This window comes from Strigops habroptila, chromosome Z (assembly GCF_004027225.2).
Source record: "Strigops habroptila isolate Jane chromosome Z, bStrHab1.2.pri, whole genome shotgun sequence".
In the NCBI taxonomy this organism is placed as follows: Eukaryota; Metazoa; Chordata; class Aves; order Psittaciformes; family Psittacidae; genus Strigops; species Strigops habroptila.
This window is the reverse complement of record NC_044302.2, coordinates 66,740,845-66,766,234: the sequence shown is the minus strand read 5'-3', so window position 1 is coordinate 66,766,234 and position 25,390 is coordinate 66,740,845. Positions and strand designations below refer to the sequence as shown.

At 43.1% G+C, this 25,390-nt stretch overlaps 1 protein-coding gene and 1 non-coding gene across 6 annotated transcripts; both read right to left on the bottom strand.

Moving 5' to 3' along the window:
* Positions 1 to 938: 938 nt before the first annotated feature.
* On the bottom strand, positions 939 to 24,401 carry HAUS6 (HAUS augmin like complex subunit 6). 5 transcript variants are annotated; one of them, XM_030470669.1, is made up of 17 exons: positions 24,228 to 24,401; positions 23,839 to 23,934; positions 23,022 to 23,085; positions 21,903 to 22,035; positions 21,181 to 21,328; positions 20,101 to 20,166; positions 19,926 to 19,977; positions 19,542 to 19,724; positions 18,699 to 18,883; positions 17,395 to 17,521; positions 16,716 to 16,803; positions 14,265 to 14,349; positions 12,837 to 12,900; positions 12,015 to 12,179; positions 10,827 to 10,962; positions 2,675 to 3,706; positions 939 to 1,793 (listed from the first exon to the last, which is right to left on the bottom strand). In XM_030470669.1, exons 1-17 carry the CDS (start codon positions 24,323 to 24,325, stop codon positions 1,741 to 1,743), a joined length of 2,775 nt encoding a protein of 924 aa, XP_030326529.1. In that variant the 5' UTR covers positions 24,326 to 24,401; the 3' UTR covers positions 939 to 1,740. The 5 variants fall into 5 exon arrangements, with proteins under 5 accessions (XP_030326529.1, XP_030326530.1, XP_030326533.1 ...); XM_030470670.1 differs by lacking the exon at positions 12,015 to 12,179; XM_030470673.1 differs by lacking the exon at positions 21,903 to 22,035 and having other exon boundaries at positions 24,228 to 24,388.
* Positions 13,003 to 13,132, bottom strand: LOC115601428. Its single transcript, XR_003989347.1, has one exon.
* Positions 24,402 to 25,390: the final 989 nt, after the last annotated feature.

Sequence of the window (25,390 nt, the reverse complement as noted above, 5' to 3'; positions counted from 1 at the left end):
GCACTGCCGCCGGCTGCTGGCCGCGGCCGCAGCGCTCTGTCCGCGCAGCCCCGCTCGGGCGCCGCCGGTGGAGCGGTTCCGGCCGAAGCACGTTCCTGCCCGGGGCCCCGCCCGGCGGCCCGCGGAGGGCTGCGCATCGCGGCGCGGCCGCGGCGGGGCTCGGCACCAGCCGCTCGGACCCGCCCGCGCCGCCCTCGGGGTTGGCCCAGCCTGGCGATGACTTTGTTGTGTCACGTCTCCGCCCGCGTCAAGCGTGCCCGGGGGGCGGTGCGGATCTCCCCGCGCGCGCCGGTCGCTGCCCGAATTGCCTCCCAAGGGACCGAACGAGCGTTCTCGGAGCGTCTGGGAACGCTGCGAGCAGGCGGCGTGGCAGGGCTCTACCGGCGGGGGGCGGCCATCGGGACTTCTTGCAGCTCGCTCTCCACTGCCTGGCTGCAGCAGCCTCAGTACTAGCTCCCACAGCTCCTTCTCCCTTCGGGACCAGCTCCCTCCCCGCTCTCCCTGCGGTCTGTGTCCCGGCTCAACGAGCCACTCTGGACCCCAACTCGCTTGCTTCTTCATCACCGAACAGTACCTGACATACCCTCTCATCACAGAGACTCCACAAAAACTGTTGCTGTTTGCCCAGCTTATGCCAAAACTTCGTAATTCCCTGAGCCCAGGTCCTGTCCCAGGAATCGTGTGGACCGTGGTTCTGGGTTACCACCTTGCAGACCCCTCTGCCTTTTGGTTTTGATAAGAGCTTTCCTCGAACTCCACCTCTTCAGAACTACTCTCATTAGAATGTGCCCAGACATCTCCATCCCAGTCCTCCACATCTGGGACCACACTCAGCTTCTGAATTTGAGCAATATGGGGTGTGAGTGTTTGCTTCTGCCAGTAGATTTCAATTTTGTTCCAATGAACGCGTTCATTTTCTCTTTTCAGTTCTTCTTTTAAACTACCTACACCTGCTTCTCCAAATCATCCCTTCCTGATCTTCCAAAAGAACAGTCCTGCGCCTGTGCGCAGCATGTACCCACGACAGGCTTCAGACTAGCTTGTTAAATTCCTAGTACTCCATTAAATACCAACTGTTTTAGTGAAAATCTTCTGTACAACCATTACTAGCTCTTTTTCATTAAGGCATTTCAAAAACTGACCTCACATGTAACTAAATACAACGGGGCACATGCTGTCACTACCATCTCCCACGGGTTGTTCGGTTCTCTCTACCAGCACTGGTGTACCGAACCACTTCTTTGCCCAGTGCACACCTGGGGGAGGAGGGGCACATCTGTGCCTCTGTCACGATTCCTCTATTCACACCTTGCTGACTATGCCAATTTCAGTGTCATGGAACCAATAAACTCAGGCTAGTTTTAAGGGAGGGAGGGAAGGGAGGAAAGGTAGGTTTTGGAAGGTGGGTAGAAATAAGGAAGGATACAGACAACAAAATTTTATGAGCGACTTTGTCTTTACATTTTGTAGGATTATGCCACCTACTCATCTCATACTTATAAAAATTAAAAACAGTTCTATACTTAAAAGAGGGGCTGTACATAGAATTCTACTATGGATGACATATTAAAAGAACAAGAACAGGCAACTAACATGCTTAAAGAAAAGGAGACTGGAATACAGCCTCTGCAAAAAATAGGAGTGCAACTTCTCCATCCGGGTAGTGCTTGGAGAAGATGTTACACTCTCAAGTGAACCATAACTGTGCTACTATGGTTACGTTTCTCCTTAACCATAATTCTATCCTGATGATGGTTCCTTCATGGCTGGCTCCTCATCCAAATGCTCTTTATCTGGAAGAAAAATTGTATTAGTTATCACTCAGAACTCTGTAATATTCATTAATTGACAGAAATGCTAGTCCACATGTGTTTGGCACCTATTAAAAAAAAGCATATATGAAACATTACTTCTAATTTGGATAACTGTTCAAAGTAAATCATCTGCTATCAGTACAGCCACAATCTAAACTGAAGCAAGACTCTGCACGAAGTACAAATCTCACTACTCCTTCAGACTACCTTATTGTGTTAAATTCCTAGTATTCCATTAAATACCAACTGTTTTGGTGAAAGTCTTTTGTACAACCATTACTAGCTCATTTTTCTTACTGCGTTTCAAAAAATGACCTCACATGTAACTAAACACTGCACTACTGGTTAAACAAAGTTGACATTTCCATTGGAAATTGGGCGAGGGAGCTGCAGGCCCCCTGGAATGGAATATATTTCATAATGAAAAGTACATGAATAGTATTACAGACAATGAACTCCTGACTAAATGCACAAGAAAATCCAACGACCCACAACACATTTCTAAATAACCACATTTGTTCAGAATATAGGCACTACTTCAAACTAATTTCGTGAATTCTCAAAATTGAACTTCAGATTACTCCACTGCTAATGCACCTTAAGGCTTTTTTTTTTTAAACAGCTGCAGATTACATCAGAAAGTCAGACAAGCACCTTTCCTCCTACTTGCAAGATGGTGATATAAGTAAAGGAAGCATGCTTGCTTTTATTTCTCACTTACCATACGGAATAAGCATACAAATAATCTGTCTCCCTATACTTGCACAGCAAGGTTTAGCTATTCAGAGCAGATTATTTATGGTAGTATACCCAGTAATAGAAAGGACAAAATCTTGTTGCTAAAGCAGATGGACACTTACCTTTCAATTTATGTTTTAAGTCTAATGGGATTTCATGTAGCATTGATGCCATTTCCTCCAGATGTTGACAGGATACCAGCAAAGATGACAGGGAATATTTTCTTTCATTAAGGGATTTTGGTGATGGCGTCTTGGTAAATTCTTCATCCAAGAAGAAGAGCTCTTGGGGACTGGAGAATTCATCTCTTTCTCTTTTTTCTGGTGCAAGACTTGGGGCTGATACAGAGCTTACAGATTCACCTCTATTAAGTATTTGATGCAGCTCCTCTTCACTTGTAGATAGAGTCTTTTTCAGCGCTTTATGTGGGTTGAACAGGGACTGTAGATCTAGCTGTGATCTTTTAATACCCCCCTCATTTTTCAAAACCCCTGTTACATATGGGCTGTCCATTACATCAAAATCAGACGCAGAGCTTGCAGATTTGTTGGCATCTGCATTACTAAATTCTTCTCCTTCAAGACACCCTTCAAGTGTCTCACCCAATATCCCCAAGCAGGCAGTTTCACCACTGACAGAATTTAACAATGAAGATACATTCCAGTGCAGCATCCCATCCACTAAGGAACCCTGAAAACGGTCTGAAGGTAGAACATTCGTTCCACAACTGTTTTCTGAACGTACGTCTGGAGTATTCATGATGCTCTTTACATATTGAGAAGTATGTTCTTCTAAATCATCTACAGAACTTTTGTTCAAAACAATGTCTTTTAATCCCTGTGCTTCGGTTCTCTCACTTACTTGCATTCCAGATGCTTCCGAAACTGGAGATTCAATATGACTTACCCTCATCTGCTTTTGAGGTCTAAATTCTGTATAACTTAATTGGGACTTGCTTTCTGACAAGGCAGGATGAAAGTCAGGTACAGGAGATGCAGGGTCAAAGCACACAAATCTAGAGTCTGCCACCTTCTGCAGTATAGGTGTAGCATCCACTGGAGCTTCTTCTATTGTTACCTCAGTTAGGTTCAGCTTTGTGTCTGATGAGTCCTCAGTCTGAACAGCTTTTCTCCATGATCTTCTGATTTCTGTTACTAAATGGAACAAATCAAGGTAAAATTCATTACTTGATTACTTTCTATCCTGGTTTCAGCTGTAACAGTAATTTTTTTTTCTTCCTAGTAGCTGGTGCAGTGCTGTGTTTTGGTTTTAGTCTGAGAACAATGCTAATAACACAGGGATGTTTTAGTTGTTGCTCGGCAGCGATTACCCTGATCAAGGACTTTTCAGTCTCATGCTCTGCCAGTGAGGAGGGGCACGGGAAGCCAGGAGGAAGCAGAGACAGGACACCTGACCCAAACTAGCCAAAGGGGTATTCCATACCACAGCACGTCATGCCCAGTATATAAACTGGGGGGAGTCACCCAGAAGGAACCAATTGCTGCTGGAGTAGGGCTGGGTTTGGGTCACTGGGTGGTGAGCAATTGTAGTGTGCACCACTTGGGTTTATTGTTGGTTTTCCTTTCCCCCTTGTTATTTCCCTTATCATCATCATTTAGTAATAGTAATAGTATTATATTGTACTTTATTTTAGTTTTTGAACTGTTCTTATCTCAACCAGTGGGGTTTACATTCTTTCGATTCTCTTCCCCATCCCTCCCAGAGGGGAGGAGCAGGAGGGAGGTGTGAGCAAATGGGACCTTCACAGGAGATTCAGTTTTTGGGAATAAAATGGCAAGATGGACGGCAATAGATCCCTACAGATGTGATCCACAAGATAACAGCAATGTCTCCACCAACTAACAAGAAAGAAACACAAGCTTTCTTAGGTGTTGTGGGGTTCTGGAGAATGCACATCCCAAATTAGTCTGATTGTAAGCCCTTGTGGGATAATTACTGAATATGATTTAGAAATTAAACTTATATTTAAAAATGTAGCATTGCTCACACATAAAGGAAAAACGGACTTTCAGGGTAAGATGCAGCTGCACGTGGTATGCCAGGAATTCACTCCACAGTGGTTCCCGTGGCAACATTGCTTGACGGAGGATGGAGCAGAGTGGAGATTCTGCGGCCAAACTCTGTCCCAACACCAATAGAGATGGGAACTAGGTGGTACTTAAAACTGATAAGCTGCATACTTGCTGCCCTGAGCCAACGGTCTGTCATCTTTTGACAAAATGCTGTCCTTTGTGTGAACTTTGCTTCATTATAATGCATTTTAATATGAAAACACACCTCCACCTCCAATGCTACCCGCCTCCAAAGTGAGATCACCCCTCTTTGAGCATGCTCTTTGAATTTTTTGTGGCATATACCTTTAAAAGTGAAGCGAGGAAAATTTACACCAATAATAAAGGTATGTATGACTAGAGTCACTCATGCTCCACCTTGGAAGTGAAAAATAGTATAAAAATGACCCAAAAAGTGGGGGGCTTTAGGGAAGACATCATCATGGACGAGCCGAGGAAGACCCCATCAGCTGACTACTCTCGACTCCTGGGACCGGTCGACAGGCTGGACCTTTCTTCCCCCCCATAGGGACGCCTTTGGGTAAGACTTGCACTGTATCCAGTGCTTCCCCGGGAAAATTAGGAATCTCTATATAGAGTTACTTTTTACTTTTATACTTTAAAGCCAGGCTGTATTATTCATAACTTTGCCGCGCGGTTGTATACCTTATTATTTGCACGTGCTTTTGCAGACAGTGTATTTATCACCGGCAATCCACAAGAACCTGTATCTGTTGCTTTAATAAACTGCACTGTTTAAGTAGCTAATCGCAAATCTCTCATTGAACGCGACCAGCTCCCTCAGTGTGGCCGTGCTAGTTCGTGAGCACGATTAGACTGAAGGTGCAGTGCACTATTAGTGCATCCGGAATCGTGATTATTCAACATATTGAATGCGACCGGACTGACAGTGGCAAATTGGGCATCACTCAGAATCTAAGCCTAGCCGCACCCAGCCCCTCTAATGTCTGAGGACCAGCTGGAAAGCAAGGGGGTTTATTTTCTGCCAAATTATTTTACCCTTTCACGCAACAGCCCTCTCTATCATGTGACCTTGAAGAAGAACGGTTTAAACGAGGCCCTGAGCAACAAGAAGCCTTTGAACAAATTAAACGAGAGATAGTTCCTGCAGTAGCCCTTGGACCAGTCCAGGCCAGGCCAGATGTGAGAAATGTGCTCTATACTGCAGCCGGGGAGAATGGTCCTACCTGGAGCCTCTGGCAGAAAGCTCCAGGGGAAACTTGAAGTCAACCCCTCAGCTTTTGGAGTTGGGGATACAGAGGGTCTGAGTCCAGCTACACTCCCACTGAAAAAGAGATACTGGCAGCCTATGAAGGGGTCCGAGCTGCTTCAGAAGTGACTGCAACTGAAGCGCAGCTCCTCCTGGCACCCCAGTTGCCTGTGCTGGGCTAGATGTTCAAAGACAGGGTCTCCTCTACACATAGAATCATAGAATCCTAAGGGTTGGAAAGGACCTTAAGATCATCTAGTTCCAACCCCCCTGCCATGGGCAGGGACACCTTGCCCTAAACCATGTGGTCCAAGGCTCTGTCCAACCTGGCCTTGAACACCACCAGGGATGGAGCATCCACAACCTCCCTGGGCAACCCATTCCAGTGCTTCACCACCCTCACTGTAAAGAACTTCTTCCTTATATCTAATCTAAACTTCCCCTGTTTAAGTTTGAACCCATTACCCCTTGTCCTACCACTACAGTCCCTAAGGAAGAGTCCCTCCCCAGCATCCTTGTAGACCCCCCTCAGATACTGGAAGGCTGCTATGAGGTCTCCACACAGCCTTCTCTTCTCCAGGCTGAACAGCCCCAACTCTCTCTGCCTGTCTTCATACGCGAGGTGCTCCAACCCTTTTATCATCCTCGTGGCCCTCCTCTGGACTTGCTCCAACAGCTCCATGTCCTTTTTATGTTGACGACACCAGAACTGCACACAGTACTCCAAGTGAGGTCTCACAAGAGCAGAGTAGAGGGGCAGGATCACCTCCTTCGACCTGCTGGTCACGCTTCTTTTGATGCAGCCCAGGATACGGTTGGCTTTCTGGGCTGAAAGCGCACACTGAAGGCGGCTCATGTTAAGCTTCTCGTCAACCAACACCCCCAAGTCCTTTTCTGCAGGGCTGCTCTGAATCTCTTCTCTGCCCAACCTGTAGCAGTGCCTGGGATTGCCCCGACACAGGTGTACAACCTTACACTTGGCTTGGTTAAACTTCATAAGGTTGGCATCGGCCCACCTCACAAGCGTGTCAAGGTCCCTCTGGATGGCATCCCTTCCCCCCAGCGTATCAATCGAACCACACAGCTTGGTGTCGTTGGCAAACTTGCTGAGGGCGCACTCAATCCCACTGTCCACGTCGCCGACAAAGATGTTGAACAGGACCGGTCCCAACACCGATCCCTGAGGGACACCACTCGTTACAGGTTTCCAACTGGACATCGAGCCATTTACCACAACTCTTTGCGTGCCGCCATCGAGCCAGTTCTTTATCCACCGAGTGGTCCATCTATCAAATTGATGTCTCTCCAATTTAGAGACAAGGATGTCATGCGGGACAGTGCCAAATGCTTTGCACAAGTCCAGGTAGATGACGTCAGCTGCTCTGCCCCTGTCCATCAGTTCCGTGGCTCCATCATAGAAGGCCACCAAATTGGTCAGGCAGGATTTCTCTTAATGAAGCCATGTTGGCTGTCACCAACCACCTCATTCTTTTTCATGTGCCTTAGCATGTTTTCCAGGAGAAACTGTTCCAAGATTTTGCCAGGCACAGAGGGGAGACTGACTGGTCTGTAGTTCCCTGGGTCTTCCACCTTCCCCTTCTTGAAAATGGGGGTTATATTACCCTTCTTCCAGTCATCGGGAACTTCACCTGACTGCCAGGATTTTTTGAATACGATGGACATCATGCAACTGATGCTACATGGAGAAAGTGGGCTGCACTAATTACACAATGAGCTCGAACAGGAAATCCCAGTTGTCCAGGAATTCCAGAAGTCATCATGGACTGGCTGTGAAATTTTGGAATGCCACCAGAGAGGGATGTGTGCTGAAGAGGCCCCACCATATAATAAACTGTCAGAAAGTGAGAAGCAATATTCCTTGTTTACTGATGGGTCGTGCCATGTTGTGGGAAAGCATCGGAGATGGAAGATGGACAACAGCCATATGAAGTCCCTTACGACAAGTTGCAGAAACTGCTGAAGGAGAGGGTGAATCGAGTCATTTTGCAGAGGTGAAAGCCATCCAGCTGGCCTTGGACATTGCTGAACGAGAAAATGGCCAGTACTTTATCTCTATACTGACTCATGGATGGTGGCAAATGCCGTGTGGGGGTGGTTGCAGCAATGGAAACAGAGCAACTGGCAACGCCGAGGTAAACCCATCTGGGTTGCTGCACTGTGGCAAGATACCGCTGCTTGGGTGCAGAACCTGGTGGTGAAGGTACGCCACATGGATGCTCATGTACCCGAGGGTTGGGCCACTGAGGAACACCGGAACAACCAACAGGTGGATCAAGCTGCTAAGATTGAAGTGGCTCAAATGGATTTAGACTTGCAATGTAAGGGTAAATTAGTTTCAGCCTGGTGGGCCCATGACACCTCAGGCCATCAAGGTAGAGATACAATATACAGATCGGCTCATGATCAAGGGATGGACTTAACAAGGAACACTATTGCCCAGGTTGTTCGTGAATGTGAAACATGTGCTGCAATTAAGCAAGGCAAGCGGTTAAAGCCTCTCTGGTATGGAGGACGATGGCTGAAGTACAAGTACAGGGAGGCCTGGCAGATTGACTATATCACACTCCCACCAACCCGCCAAGTCAAGTGCTATGTGCTCACCGTGGTAGAAGCAACCACCGGATGGCTGGAAACATACACTGTGTCACTGCCTGGAACACTATCCTGGGCCTTGAGAAACAAGTTTTGTGGTGACACGGCACCCCAGAGAGAACTGAGTCAGACAATGGGACTCATTTCTGGAACAACCTTATAGACACTTGGGCCAAAGAGCGTGGCATTGAGTGGGTATATCACATCCCCTACCATGCACCAGCCTCTGGGAAAATTGAGAGCAATGGGTGATGGGACTATCAAACATTGGGATACACATTTAGCAAAAGCCACCTGGTTGGTCAACACCACAGGATCTGCCAACAGGGCTGGCCCAGCCCAATCAGAACTTTTATGTACTGTAGAGGGGGATAAAGTTCCTGTGGTGCACATAAAGAATTTGCTGGAGAAGACAGTCTGGGTTATTCCTGCTTCAGGTAAAGACAAACCCACTCGTGGGGTTGCTTTTGCTCAGGGACCTGGATATACTTGGTGGGTAATGCGGGAAGATGGGGAAGTCGGGTGTGTACCTCAAAGGGATTTAATTTTGGGTGAAAACAGCCAATGAACTCAATTATATGCTGTTGCCTGCTATGTAACACTTCTATAGCAGCTAAATGCCCATCTCTGCCACTCTAGGCTTTGAAAAGAAAGCATGTGCTGTCATGATCATCAGCACAGAATAAAGCCATGGGAAAAGCCAGCAGCAACAGTGGGAGCCTCTCAGTACTCGCCTCAGGTCACCATCAACTGAACCTGACTTCCCTTCAGTCATCACCCCAAAGAAAAATGAACTTTGATGAGACCAGACAAGTTCAGTGGTGTCGTCAGCAGGCAACAATCCAACACCATGCAAAGTCTCTCCTGCCATGAAAGACTGTTACGACAGATAAAGCCCAACATCATGGACTGAATGAACCCAGCAAACTTTATAGGGATGGTCTATGGACTAAGGAATTACATCTGCCTCTGTGTATGTGTGTGTGTATGTATATATGCATGTGTGTATATATATATATCTCAAGACACAAGAAGTGATGGCATGTTGAAAAAAATATGTGGGACCTAAGCATGATGTAAATGGCATGGAGGAAGGGGTGGATACTGTCCTGAGTACAGCTGTAACAGTTATTTTTCTCCTTCGTAATAGCTGGTGCAGTGCTGTGTTTCAACTTTAGTCTGAGAACAATGCTGGTAACACACCAGTGTGTTAGTTGTTGCTTAGTAGTGCCTACCCTGATCAAGGACGGGCACAAGTAGTCAGGAGGAAGCAGAGACAGGACACCTGACTCAAACTAGCCAAAGGGGTATTCCGTACAACAGCACATCAAGCCCAGTATATGAGCTGAGGGGAGTTACCCAGAAGGGCAGATCACTGCTCAGGTCAGACTGAGTATTGGGTTGTCAGGTGGTAAGCAATTGTATCGGTTGTTTTTTCCCCCTTCCCTTTTTAGTCTTATATTCTCTTCCCTTGTTATTTCCCTTATCATTATTAATGGTGGTAGTAGTAGTTTTGTATTATATGTTACTGTATTATATGTTACTGGACTTTCTTATCTCAACCTGTGGGATTTACGTTCTTTCAATTCTCCTCCGCATCCTGCCGGGAGCAGGGGCAAAAGATAGGGGGGGCTGAGTGAGCAGATGCATGGTTCTGAGTTGCCAGCTGGGCTTAAGCCATGACACAGCTGTGGAAAAACTACTGTCCCAGGAGTTCAAGCAATTGGGAGATGATCTATCCAGCTCCCACATGTATAGACCTACAGATCAGCTATTAACAGTAAGTGTGCTACTGCCCAAGAGGGAAGATATAGGAGGTACACACCACAGAGCACGCTATGGTTTTACCCGCGGGATCATGGAGAAGACATGACAAAGTGGGATGGAAAACCCACCCACTTCTGGAGGAATGGGTACATGAATTGAAAGGAAAAACGATGGTCAATGGTGATCCTCCCAAGAAAGCTGCTGCTCCAGTCTCTGGAGAAGAGTTTCGCAGATGCAGTGGAAGAGCTGATTTTACTCCAACTCCTATGAATAGAAATGCTTATCACTTTGTACAAGAAGTGAAGAATCTTGTGATCACTTTTAGGGGGGCCAGGTGGAGGAGAGGGACAATCAGGTTTACTGGACTGTGTGGATCAGATGACCCACAGCTGTATAAGGCTCTAGTAGACACCAGTGCACAGTGTACCTTAATGCCATCGCTTCATTAGGCCTACTATGTTGTGTTCCAGGGTAAGCCATTAGCATATTTTGCAGCTTCACTGAAATAGTTATCTTCCGTGACATGTACAAAGTCAATGAGCTAGTGACATTTCTCACCAGTGGGTATTATGAAGTCAGTATAGAACTTACGCAGATTTTCTGGAGTTCGGGGAATTTGTTTTCTCGTTATAAACGGGTCAAAACACAATGAGTTAATGAGATCTTCTAATGCCATTTCTTTTCTTTCACCACTCTGAGTCGACTCAGATACCACTGCTTCTACAACCTGTAGGATGTTAGAAAAGGGAAATCCTGAGAAAGCAAAATTATCACCTCTTTATTTCTGTCAGTTATGGCTCAAAATAAATCCATCGTCTAAATGATTGGAAGAGTCTGGAATCTCCTGACTCTTCTTCTGTCTTTTAGTACTTAGACTCACAATGACCACGGTGTACCAACACAAAATTAAGATAGGGGATTGAAATCAGAACTCAATTCTAAGTACCCTCACCATCTAGGTTAACATACAAGAAGTTATTTAAATCGTACCATGATTCCACTGAAAGCTCTATTCATGTCACAATGACTTACAAGTATGATAAACATAAAAAGGACATGGAGCTGTTGGAGCGAGTCCAGAGGAGGGCCACGAGGATGATAAGAGGGCTGGAGCACCTCCCGTATGAAGACAGGCAGAGAGAGTTGGGGCTGTTCAGCCTGGAGAAGAGAAGGCTGTGTGGAGACCTCATAGCAGCCTGCCAGTATCTGAAGGGGGTCTATAAGGATGCTGGGGAGGGACTCTTCCTTAGGGACTGTAGTGGTAGGACAAGGGGTAATGGGTTCAAACTTAAACAGGGGAAGTTTAGATTAGATATAAGGAAGAAGTTCTTTACACTGAGGGTGGTGAAGCACTGGAATGGGTTGCCCAGGGAGGTCATGGATGCTCCATTCCCGGCGGTGTTCAAGGCCAGGTTGGACAGAGCCTTGGACCACATGGTTTAGGGCAAGGTGTCCCTGCCCATGGCAGGGTGGTTGGAACTAGATGATCTTAAGGTCCTTTCCAGCCCTTACGATTCTATGATTCTATGATTCTATGATAACTGCACAAGCTCCATGCTTTCAGGGTGTACTTAATTGGGTAGTCACCCCTAAGAGTTAGTGATGCTGATGAGTATCTAGCAGAAAAAAGTAACTTTGACATATGCAGATTACAAGAGGCATGTTATAATTAGTAATTGGTTTTCTGAACTTAATGACCATTTATTTAATAACAAACAAACAAAAAAATCCACACACACACAAACCCACACCCCTTCCCCCCCAAAGACTTTTCCTAACCTCTTCTGCCAGTTCATCTCTGGCTTTCTCAAGTGGATCTTCTTTTTTGACAGGATAACCTGCATTCTCCCCTATTTCTGAAATGGCAGACTCATCCTTTCTATTTCTTAGTATGTCTTGAGACACAGGCTTTTTTTCCACCTTGTAAGTTTCAATATGCAAGTCCTGAAGGAATACACAGGAATTGTCAAAATTTTAAACTCAAGTGTCAGAATACTAGAATGAAAAAGAAACTACTGTGCAAATTCTTAACAGCAATGGCCTCAGTGTTTAGTCAATAAAATATTTCAGTCTTAAATTCTAACTAAATACTTTTAGAATTGTACTTAAAGTAGGATGCAAGTAGTGGCTAGGATAGAGTGTTGCACAGAACACACATGACTCACCTGCAACTACCTTGAACATACCACAGTGAACAACTGTGCAATGGACACTATACAATCAAGTTGCTTTTAGGCACCTTGCAACCCTTGAGTTCGCACACAACTTAAACATCGAATTCTGATCTCTGCTCACACCAAAAAGACAACCAAACAAGCCACAGAGAATCACTGATGCACCAAATGTTGTATTTGAAGCCAACTTCCTCCTGTCCTTTCCTAACGCTTGATGAAGTCCCCAACAGCTTTTACAGTTTTTCAGGACTGACTCAAGATGTGCAAAAACACTACTTTACAAAAAAATAACATGAAAAAAAAACACCCAACCCAAAAAGATAAAAACTGACAGCCCTCTCCCTCAAATACTAACTCTAGGTTTCAGCCAATGTAAAAAGCAAATATCTTAACTTCTCTGACAGGTAGGAAGTTACTGAAGAATTACCTTTTCAGTTAACAAGTCTGTGTTTTCTGATGCTTTTGATATCTCCAAAGGCACTGAAGAGATCCTTGGGGGTGGGGGGAAGGCGTTAAAAAAAAAAAAATTTTAAAATGTATTTTAGAGACAAATAAAGCAAGTGGCATGCAAGTCTTAGTAGAAGGCCATTACATATTATGTGCCCCGTATCTGTCCGTTACGATTTCCCTCAATTCGTCCCGGTCATCAGAAGGCAATTTTACTATAGGGAGAGCATGTGACAATTAGAGCAGATTTAGCCCTAGCTGTGTATCAGCCTCCCAAAATTATTAAGTTATGAAACTTTTCCCTTGATTAAAAAACAGAAACAGGTTTTGTAATACATTTTATAACCAAGTCCTCTATATTCTGCAATATAACTGAAAAACATAACTGCAAAGTCTTCTGCAGACTTCATGTTCTTTTCCCTATTTTCCCTAGATACTCTTCCTCTGAATCCCCTGTGGCACTCACAGGTATGTTCTTATGTGAACTTACTGATATTTAACAATTACCTGGGTATCAAAAACTTCAGTCTCATAACTTCTGATGAGTGTAGTGCTAATTGCATAGATGTCTAAAAAGTAAAATACAGTCCCCACTTTTTAGGAAGAAAGTACCTTAAAACGTTAATATTTGCTGTTATCTGTCTTTAGAATCACAAGCCAACAAAAAAATCTATGCTGCATAAAGTCACTAAGAGAAATCCAGGCTTTGGTTTTTAACTACTTAGACAACCTTTGAGATTTATATCCAACTACATGTACTGATGTCTAAGTACAGTACAACCTTCCTTTGCCAACTCCCTTTGTCCCCTACTAGGCAACTCTCAAGAACGACATACAGTGTTATTCAGAAGGTTATGCAGCTTTCCTGGGCTAAGTTAAATGCCAACAGGCCAAAACTTTCTAGAATATCATTGTTCTGTGTTCTATCCTTTACTGGAACTGCAGTAAGAGAAGCTACAGTACAAAGTGATTTTAGAAGACTTAGTTGTTTGGGGTTTGTTTTGTTGGGTTTTTTTTTAAAACACAAAGGAAGGGCTCTTTCTGTGAATGTCTCTTTAATTCTCAGGCTATACTGAACATATTGCCTATTTCAACCAAGCCTCAGGAACCAAAAACTGTTTTCTCCACCTGTCTCTTAAAGCTTAAAAGAATGTAGTTAAAAAATGAGAGATAAAAACCTTGCAACTTTGCTGCTGCACATGCTATTCAGCAGCAACCAACTGATCAATAAGTCACTAGCTGCAGCAAGTGGCAGTTACTTTTGGACTATGCTGCTAAATCAGGTGGGTGTAAAGAGTGGGCTATTGCAATATTGCACTAAGGATCAAGAGATGCAATATATTCAACTCCAACAAGTAAATTTCTATTTTTTTCCCTGCTGCTTTTTTTTAATCAATTATCTCATTACCATGGTGGTGTTGACTTATCCATCATAGTTTCCAATGCCCAGTCATCTTTCTCGCAACTTTCTTCAGTAACAGAGTCAAAAACATCTAGAAAAGCAAGTCAAGAGTTTTATTACTGCTTCCACTTTTTTCCACTCAGGCTTCCCAGGCAACACAAGTGACTCAGGCCACCTCTGTAGACTAGTCGCACGGTAGGCTTTATGAACATTATTAATACATAAGCAGAACAGAGTAATCAATTCTCTTGCTCAGGTACCATCTGCAGCCACAGATATCACTAGCAGCCAGTACTTACTTGTGCTGTTCCTGAACATGTGTTCCACCTCCCTCCAAACTGCAGTCCCAGCCACACATTATCCCCTCTTCTCCACATATGGATCGGTTGTGTGGCACATCAATTCTACAAAAGCAAATTCCACCCATATTTTCTCCACCATCTTCATCTGCATTTATCCATAAATATCTGTGTGGACATACTCATCCCTCTGATCAATGCTGCATCAGCCCAAGTGCCCAGGCAAAGCAAGGCACACCATAAGGAAATGTTTTGCACATTACCAGAGGTACATGTATCTCTTGGCTCAGGACTCTCTCAAACAATAAATATCTGTTTTGGCACATCATTTGGATAAACAGCCGAAGTTTAACCTCAGCATTCTCTACTAAACCTAAACTGCAGCTTCTGTAAACATAAATGGCACTTCTTTTTGTATTCACCTCAACACCACCTCAGAAATCCAAGCTTACTTGGAGTTTGCAATATCAACTTTTTTTTTTTAAGCTTACCATGTTAACCAGAAGAAAGTTAGTTTTCCTAAGTGGTTGGATTCTCAGATCAAGCGCCAGATCACAAGACTGTGAGGGTGACTTAACCACAGAGTGAAGAGAATGCTACAGACACCAGTTTGTCTCAAGCTTTCCAATATTCCCAGAAGCTCACACCATTACTGCACTGTGCTTTCATCTTTGACATTTAAGGAAAATTACCTTCCATCTGCAATTCTGTAGCCTTTTTCTTTGCAGCTTCTAGCCTTATACCTACATACCCCTAGGCTACTGGAGCAGTGCTTTCGCCATCTCCCTACTGCTTTGCATCTTGCAATTCCAACATGTATCTACGACACCATTTTTCCTAAAAGGGCCTGCAAATGACAGATTATTCAAGCTATCTTTCTCCTTTTCCACCCTTGCTTTTCAGCTCCTACTTATCTATCACCCTACACTAGTGACAGTCAATGTTTGGTTAATGAGCACTACGGAGTAAAATACAGTCATCTTATCAGCCAATTAGCATGGGCAACATCCATGTCTGATCAAAGCGAGCTCTAATCAGCATTGTTAACCTAATGACCAAAAGCAACCAACACAGAGATCACGTAAGGTCCTGATCGAATAGCACAGTTACTGTGGAATAAACCATTTCAGAATGCACCAGGGAAAGATGCTTACCTGGGAGGACCGCCTTTGATTTCTTTTCCTAGCTGACCAACAGGCAAAATTTTAACCTTCTTTCTCTCTTTCTTATTACTCCTCTAACCTGAATCAACTTTTACGGTCAAATATTTTCTCTAGAATCCATCAATGAATCCTTACACATGGAAATCTGTCTCAATATCCTTACTGCAAGAACAACACCACACCAAACAGATCCAGTGTTGGTTTTTTGCCATACCAAAAGCTTCAGAGAATCTGAAGCAGGTCAAGGGAGGCAGTCCTCCCCCTCTGCTCAGCCCTGGTGGGGCCTCACCTGAAGTATGTGTCCAGTTCTGGGCTACCTACTACAAGACATGGAATGCCTGGAGAAAGTCCAGTGAAGGGCTACTAGAATGATTAAGGGTCTGGAAAATCTCTCAGATGAGGAAACGCTGAGAAGGCTGGGCCTGTTCAGCCTAGAGAAGAGAAGGCTCTGGGGGGATCTAATCCATGTGTGTAAGCATCTGAAGGGAGAGCGTCAAGATGGGATGAAGCTCTTCTCAGTAGTGCTGGGTGACAGCATGAGAGGCAACAGGCATAAACTAAACCATAGGAAGTTTCACCCAAACACGAGGAAGAAATTCTTTACGGTAAGGGTGACCGAGCACTGGAATAGGCTGCCCAAAGAGGTTGTGGAGTCTCCTTCCCTGGAGATATTCAAGAGCCGTCTGGACACAAGTCCGAGTTACATGCTCTAGATGACCCTGCTTGAGCAGAGGTGTTGGACTACATATCCCTGATGGTCCCTTCCAAGCTCAACCATTCTGTGCTTCTGTGATCTTTGAGATACAAAAAGGTTGAAAAATCTAAGGCAACTGTGGCAAAGAGTCATTTGGGACCAGATTATCAAAGACTATCAAAGATACTTGCAAACCCAACAAGGAGTCTTTTCAACACCAAGTAACTTTTAACAATTGTGGCAGGGTGGAGAAAAGAACAAAACAAAACAAAAAAACCCAAAAAAACTTCTGTTCACTGACCTGAAACTGATAGTAGATGCTGACAAAAGACTTCATCTTCTTCTGCAACTCTAGAAGAATGGTGTTGAAAAGCTGTTAATCCAGAGTCCTTTCAAAAGAAAAAAAAAAAAAAATTACACAAGCAGTCTGAGAAAATCTGCATGTCAACAGCAATTTATCGACAACTATTTACAACAGCTTTTCTGCAAGCCAGTTGTCAGACTCAACATGAAAATTTTCCTTTCTGCTGGGTAGCTAGACAAGGGTACAACCTCAGATCCCTGTATCAGTGCAAATGACTGAAAAATAATTTCCATTCTAACATCAAGCCCATCACTATAAAAGGGAAAAGAACTCAGCAGTTGTTCAGACTGACAGCACATGACAGCTCAGTTTCCACAGAAGGACAGACATGGACAAAACCAAAACCAAATTAACTTGCTCTTATGCTGATTTTCTGCTTTAACAAGATGGTTCTATCCCCCATTTCAAATGAAGACACCAGCTGTCATCAAGTCAAATGTACTTTCTTTAAGAAAGACTACTTCATAAAGCAATTTCTGCTGTACTGTGCTATCTGATTCCGTAACTTCGCATATAAAGGTTAAGTCTTGCAATAAAAACACACCAGCTTAGATGTACATCCTCTTAGTTTCACCCTTTCTCTTCAATTTATCAGATTCTGATGAAGACTACTTACTCGATCCTGATTCAAGCTGAAATAAAAAGGACACAGGCCAAGAAAGCTTTTCCACTTCACTTCCCAGTTTTCCTGTTCTCTAGAAATAGATTCACTTGATACACGACGCTGTTGCTCTATTTCTAGCCTGTAACATATGAGCATGGAAAATGAACATAAGATATCTGTTGGTGGAGATAACAGTTCTGCATAAAGATGGATAGCATTACATGTCCTCCTTATCCTGCAAAATCTTTAATATACATCAACTTATTGATGCATTTGTGCATGCACTAAGAATTGAAATTCACAACCTAAAAAGGAGCTGCTAGGTAGTCTTCATGTTTCTTACATTTGCATTCGAAGAACTGTATTAAAGTAAATACACACTACGAGATACACACCTGAGCTTTCCCTAAGCCAGTTTCAGATAAAATTTTAAAATCCTAGAACTGATTAACATAAGAAACAAAGTAAAAATCAGATCAGTTATAGGTCCTGGTTTCAGCTGGGATAGAGTTAATTTTCTTCCTAGTAGCTGGTGCAGTGCTGTGTTTTGGCTTCAGTCTGAGAACAATGCTGATAACACATCGATGTTTTAGCTGTTGCTCAGTAGTGCTTACCCTGATCAAGGACTTTTCCATGTCTCATGCTCTGCCAGTGAGGAGGGGCACAAGAAGCTGGGAGGAAGCAGAGACAGGACACCTGACTCAAACTAGCCAAAGGGGTATTCCATACCACAGCACATCATGCCCAGCATACAAACTGGGGGGAGTTACCCACAAGAGCAAATCACTGCTCAGGTCAGGCTGGGTATCAGTTGGCAGGTGGTGAGCAATTGTGTTGTGCATCAATTGAGTTTTCTGAATTTTCATTTTATTTCATTTTTGTTGTTCCCCATTATTATTATTATCATTATTATTGTTATTGTTTATATTATTTCTATTATCACTATGTTTTACTTTATTTCAGTTATTAAACTGCTCTTATTTCAACCTGCAGGTTTTCATTGTTCCAGTTCTCCTCCCCATCCTGCTCAGGTGCACGATACTTAGTGGCTGGGTTTAAACCATGATGCTAGCAAAGGAGGTCACCAGGAACAATGCTGAAAATATTAGCAAAGCAAGGGCAAAAAGCTGAAACTACCTAGAAAAGAATCTCAGAAGTTAATCAAGGCAAATGTGAATTTTCCAGATACAAAGGACAAAGATTGAACCACTATGTTTTCATTACAAACTCTATTATTTTAGGAAAGACTCGAAGGTAGGAAGACATGATCTATAGACTAAAGAACAAGGAACCAGATAGAGTTTCCAGACAATTACCTCTTCACTTTCAAACCCTGTAGTGACTTCCTGTGGCACATAAGCCTATTCTCAAAGACACAAAGGTATTTTTCCAATTCAGACTGACAGTGTTCATCTCTCAATGTCCTGAGAGCTTCATTTAATAACTGGATGACTGTTAAGAAATTGAGGTTTTTATCTTCATATACATTCCCTGTACAACGCTTGAAGTATAGCAAGAAAAAAAAAAAGAAAAAAAATTAGTGAACAGCATCCGTATCAGAAAATTGTGTCTTGTGTAGTCAGAGGAGGGATACAAAGTTACACTTGAAATTTTGATTCAGTTCCTGATTCTTTCATGTTTCAAAAAAATAATACTCTAGATTTAAGCCTTAAGGTTTGTTCTCTAGAATCAGCTGCTTTAAAGCAGCCTATAAAGCAATATGAACTCAGAAAACTTCATTAATGAGGTATTGTTTAACCACTGTCCCAAAAGATACGGCAGGCCTAAACACCGCCATATACTACACATTGGAAACAAAAGTCCATTACTTAAAACAACAGCTGAACTAGACAACCTAGTTTTAATTTCTAAACAATAAAAACAAAAAATAAAAAAATCAAGTACTAATGAGGCAGAGTTATCAATGAAGTTAAACTTAAAACGTTCATGGTGGAAACATAACTAATACAAATCAGCAGCATAATCATAACAAACTTTTACATAACAACTAGACACTCTATCCACCCTTGAGCAATGACCTCTTACCACCTGTGAAGTTTTTTGTTTGTTTTTTTTTTTAAAGGTACTGGATTACACCCCTGGTGACTTAAAAAAAAAAAAAAAAATACAGTTCAGCAAAAAGGACAAAAATTACTTACTTGGTACACATCATTTTCCACTCTGTGACTCAACAGCTGTGGAACACTGACAACAACTTTAGTTCCATCCAAAATGCACTGACTAATGCCATCTTCAAGTGCATCAAGTACAGAATCCACAACTTGCTTTTCCTTTTTCAGAGATGTAAGCATTTCCATTACAAGTGTCCACATGCTGCGGACCTTAATAGGCAAGAAGGACAAAAATGCTATGTGAAAATGTTTGGCATAATACCTATAATGACAGAGTATCAGAACAGCATAAAGGCAGATGAAGGGGCTAGCATAATCACAAACAAACAAGTGGAATTAACAGTATCTGAGAGTAAATGCTACAAAAACATAAGAAATATACTAAGCTGCCACAGCAGAAAAGATACTCACCTTTTGAATTCTCTCAGTTTTGTCATTTTTGTTTTCGACATTTCGTTCCATCCTATATGCACATGCAAAACAAAAATTCACATGGACTACAATGGAAGTATAGCTCATATTTCACAAAATTGAGCAAGAAATTGATTATATATATGCCAACTTAGTCACAAGGAAAAACACTTACTTCCAAGACTGTGTCTGGAGGACTGCATATTCAGACTGTATCTGTTTTTTGTCTTTAATTAAAAGCCTAGGGAAAAAAGTTAAGTTACTACAGATTTTTAAAGAAAAATCCAAATTTCTAATCTGCTATTCTCAGAATTACTTACAACCACTACCTAATCATGTACATTCTTTCCAAATCCACACACTGAGGCAGATTTGGAATCATGGTGGGGGGAGGAGAACCAAAAAAAACAACCCATACACGAAACACCACACCACCAAAACAAAACCAAAAAAACCACAACACAACAACCCCACACAACACACTTGATTTCCTCACAGTGACTTTGTGCAGAAAGACAACCAGGAAACTAAGATATTTGTAAATTAAGCGATTAAGCCGTCATTTATTCTATTGCAATGAAACAGACCAGTCCTCTGGTATGGAGCTATGCTATATGCACTGAAACTGCTCTTTTACCTACAGTGCAACTCTTTCTCCCTTCCTGCCATTTAACGAACAGCTTGCAACTGTCCATCACAGTGTTCCAGTCATGTAAATTATTCCACCCAAATTATGTAAATTCCACTGACATGTAAGTCTGTGCCTGCACAGAAAGTTCCAGTTATTCTTGTTCCTCTAACTGGGAATGTTTTCCATACACAAAAATAAAGACTAGCATAATTTCAGTGAAATAATTAAGGATTATGTCAATAAAATGTGTCTCGCAGTGATTAAGCAAAGACCAAATGATTCATCCTGAGACAGTTATATTCTAAGATATGACCCGTCAGATGTTAAGCAATCATAGCGCTATACATGCGGATTTACCTGATCATTTTTAATGCCCAAGTAACCATATCTTTCAAAATACAGCATCTCCTATACTGCAAAACCAATTTGTTTAGACTATTACGGGTCACAAAAGACCCTACAAACAGTAGAACTGTCAACTAGAGGAGGTAAAGTGGAAGAAAATCGGGAGAAGCTCAACAGAACTCATGATGTAAAGCAGCTACAGCCTCCTCAAATCCTTTCAAACACACACACAAAAGGCAGACTTTATGAAAACATTCCCTTTTAAAATATATCACTTACCATGCTTTTTTCTGATATTCTTGAATAACCAAGTGCTCCTTTACAAAAATTTGCAGAAGTTTATTGTATGCAACTCTGCATCTTGCCTTTGCCATGTACATATTCCGATGTGTCAACTTTACAGCTTTGGCAATAAGCATATCAGCGCCTAAATGAAAGTTAGGATGGATTACATCATTCACTTTTAGCAAACAGACAACTTTCTAATCTATCTAGTTTGAAATGAAAGAATCACAAATCAAAATGCTCATTTTACCTAAACTGAAATAGAGTATGCAGTGTACTGCCTTTTTGCCAGTTCTTTCTGTTGTATACGTTCTCATTCCCTCACTGTCACTCCTTTTCCCTATTCTTAGGTCATAAAACAACACAAGATTCCCAAGAATAGACAGTTCTGATCCTTCAGAATTACTCAGGTTGTGAGAAAGAGTAGAGCGTAACAGTCCAATACTTCTGGACCAGACCACTGCTTGAGTGGGTAAGGGCGAACAGCATTACACAGGTGAACCTTGGAGCAAGACCCATAAAGCAACAGAAAGCAAAACAATCTGCATTGTTCTATCAGCAGTAGCCGACAGGAAGTAGATGGAATCCCATGAAAGATTTTGAACTGACCACTCAACTCAGAACTACTTTAAAACTCTTGGCATATACTAAAGACCTGATGGATTCACTGTCAAACATTACAAATGAAGCATTTTCATTGTTTCATTACAGCTTACCTACAGAATTCTTTTTCATGTCCTCAACCAGTACATGTCTTGCAAATGAATAGAACATACGAATAAATTTAGGACCACCAGGAGAAATTAAAGAGGACGATGTAACTTGTTGAAGACAGCCTTGGTGTTTCTTCTAGAAAAGTTAAATTGGTTTTTAAACATAAAATCGATCTAAGAAATTAAGCCTAAACAACAGCCTACTTGTTAGCAAGGCTGATGCAAACCTTAACCACTTTACCACTACAGCTGACACCTACTCTCTCAGCAGAAGAGACTAAAACTTTTTGAATGTTCCACCCATCATCCCAAGTTCTGTATGTGAAAGACAGATTCAATGCACAGACTGAAATCAGTGTTGGGTAAATGTTAGAAATCTCTGCCCTCCTCACCCGCAACTGGTAATCTCTACCTTTAAAAAAATACTCACATTTTCTTTCATATTTTCTCCTGAAGTCATTAATGAGTGTTCTTTGCTCTGCTTTTATCTTACTCAAAGATATTACATTGCTAGCTTTCATCTTTTCCATTATTACTAAAAAATAAAAGCATTCCAGTATACAAAGACCTGATTTCTAGAACTGTCATTAAAACGAAGGCAGCACGAGAAGATAACATAATAACTAATGATACCCGAAACCATCAGTTTTGGTTTGTCTCTTTTCCATTAGAAAGCTCAACTTCAAGTTTAGCCCCTTTCCCCGTAAAATAAAGACTTAGAGTCAAAAAATTTTTCATGCACCTGAAACCACTCTCACAATAAACACCCTCTGAGGCAACTTAGGCAAGCCTCTCTCAAGGTGAAGAAAATTATTCTCATCCAGAGCTGAGGTATCCTCTGGACTTCTGTTTACTCTAATACCATTATCCAGAAGCACGCCACAGCAGTTTTAAGACCTAAGATTAAGTCTCTGTCATCTAAATTCCACCATGTCACATTGTTTTCCTCAAAAAAGTCTAGGATGAAACTATGTAAAATAAGGCTGTGTGACATAAAACTGACTTCTTTGGTAAAACAACCTTATTTAAAACTCTTATTTAAAAGCACTACATGTTCTTTCAAAAAGGAATGAGGACACAGAAAACAGGAGAGCATCAATTTCCACTCTTCATAATACTCACTTCAATGTCTTTTAGCCATATAAAACACTGCTTCACAAAACACGGACCTGCAAAGCCACAGTTTCTTTCCATTTAAAAACGATGGGGAAAAAGAAGAAATTAAAAAAAAAATATAAATTTCAAAACATGCACAAATATTAAGTTACCTAATTAACCATTTTAAAAATAAGGCTAAGACAAAGATTTCTTAGGGATGCCTCCTGGAGGAGTCAGAAAATAAGGGGATATAGCCTACAACAAGAATAGCTAAAGGTTTGTTAAATGACAGCGTTTTCTTTCCATAATAAGATAATTACAGTCTATTTCAGAGACAGATTTGTTCGCAGCTCTTTTTAACTCAAGAGAAAGGAAGGGTCAGAACACTGACAATTTTCATATCACTGGTCTTTCTCCAGCCACTTTTTTTAATGTGTAAGCTAAAATGGCACAGCTATATGAGGAAAAGCATTAAGGAAGATGGGATTCTTGCCTCATTAAAGATCTTGGCAGCAATCCATAACTGGGAAGTGTTACTCGCTCCTTGGTCAGGGAAATGAATGGGAAAGGTAGATTACTTTGCGGCTATGAAAGTTTTTACCAACAGGTGGTGTCTATAACTCACCAAGTTACAGACGCTATCAGAAACAACTTTAGTCAAGGCAAGGTTTCTGACACATTGCAGAGTTGTGATCAAAAGGAAACAAATTCTGACTGCATATTCTTCTTCCGCGGCACTCCCCTAGAGACACCCCCCTCCCAGCAGCTGCATAAGCCGCATTCTTGATTTACACAGTCACCTCATACAGCACAGCGGTGACCTCACAAGCCCAACATTTACCTGAAAGTTAGTGCCGCGCGAGCCGGATCCAGCTTTTTAAACAAGAAGGTGGCAACAACGTGAAGCGCAGAGGTATTTGGTACATTGAACATCTTCCTAACACACAAAGAAAGAGCCACACCAGAAGCAGCTACGATACCGAATTAGCACAGCATTTTTACTGATCGCTCAAGATTACAAGTAGTGCTTTGCATCAAAGTGTTACAGGTTACGTACCACACAGAGCACCTCCGCTGCCAGGCGCTGCCCGCCCCCTCCCCCCCGCTTACCCCCCCTTCATGCCCCGGGCCGCGCGCTGCCTGCTGAAACCCAAGACCCCGCTCAGCGACCGACGGCTGCAAAAGGCCCCATTCACGTCCCTTCCCAGCCCGCTTCTCCCTCACACTTACGGTCCCAGTACCAAGTGGCAGCAGTGGCGAGGCTCCTCCTTGAAGCCCAGGGCCAGCAGGTAGAACCAGAGGTGCCGTCCCTGCCACCGGCGGCCCATAGCACCGGGCGCTCTGCCGGAGCACCCACCGCCGACACCCGCCTCCCGCCGAAACCGCGCGCGCGAGCCAGCCCCGCCCTCCCGCGGGAGGCCCAAACGCCGCGAGACCTGACGCCGGCCGCGCGGGGCAGGCCGGGAGCGATGCGCATCGCGGAGGCCCCGCTCGCGCATGCGCCGACACCCCCTCCAGCCGCGCCGGAGGGGGTGGTTGTGCTGGGTGGAGGGGGTGCGTGGCGGCGGGGTGCGCGGTGGGACGGGGGGCTCAAAGGAACGGTAACGAGTGTGGCTTTTAAGCTGCGTGGTAAAATACAGCAAAGTGCTTCAACTTGCCCGCACGTGCGTGTGATTAGTAATATAAATAGTTTGCTTCAGCAAAAGCTTGATTTATCTTTGGTTTTTTGCATTGTATAGGCAGATGGGAAGAATGTAAATTCCTGAAACTATGAAACAAACAGGAATAAGGGACTTGTGCGGCCGGATATAGGATGTGTGGCAGTCATTCTTGATTGAATCAACATCTAATCTGAAAGCAACAGAACAATGTATAAGATAAGGGCTTTAGGCACAGAGTTAAATAAAACAAGACAGCCTTTATCAACTACCTCTTAAAAAAAAAAACCCTCCTAGAAGAAAGAATGAAGATGACATCAACCATTGTGAGGTGGGATTCGTCTTCCTAAAAATCCTATGAATATGTAAAAGGCTGGACTATAAGAAACTTTGTACTTACAGGCGTGCATGTAGGATATGAAAGCATGCACCCAGCGCTGTAAATAAATCTTTGCTCCACCGACTTTGTCCCCAGTTAAATTTTTCTAAAGGTGAGCGCGTTTCTCACAATTTGGGGGCTCGTCCGGGAGATTCGAAACCTCGCCTCGGCGGTGGGGAGACGGTCACTGAAGGAAGGCGCGCCCCGCTGATTTCAGCGGTCCTTTTGTTTTCCCTCCTTGCCGCTAGAGGATCGACGGTGACGACCCCGGCAGGGGACTCGTGGACTAAAGAGAGGCAGTATTTTCGCGGCAGCCGATAATATCTGTGCACAGAACCCGGGTAAGAAAAGTGACT

What these genes read in the sequence shown, in the direction of transcription:
- HAUS6 (XM_030470669.1), bottom strand. Translation starts at nt 24,325, where the DNA reads ATGGGCCGCCGGTGGCAGGGACGGCACCTCTGGTTCTACCTGCTGGCC. An exon ending in TGGAAAATGATGTGTACCAA is followed by an intron (nt 18,884 to 19,541) that starts GTAAGTAATTTT and finishes CTATACTTCAAG; the next exon opens with CGTTGTACAGGGAATGTATA. An exon ending in CTTAAAACATAAATTGAAAG is followed by an intron (nt 1,794 to 2,674) that starts GTAAGTGTCCAT and finishes TTTTTCTTCCAG; the next exon opens with ATAAAGAGCATTTGGATGAG.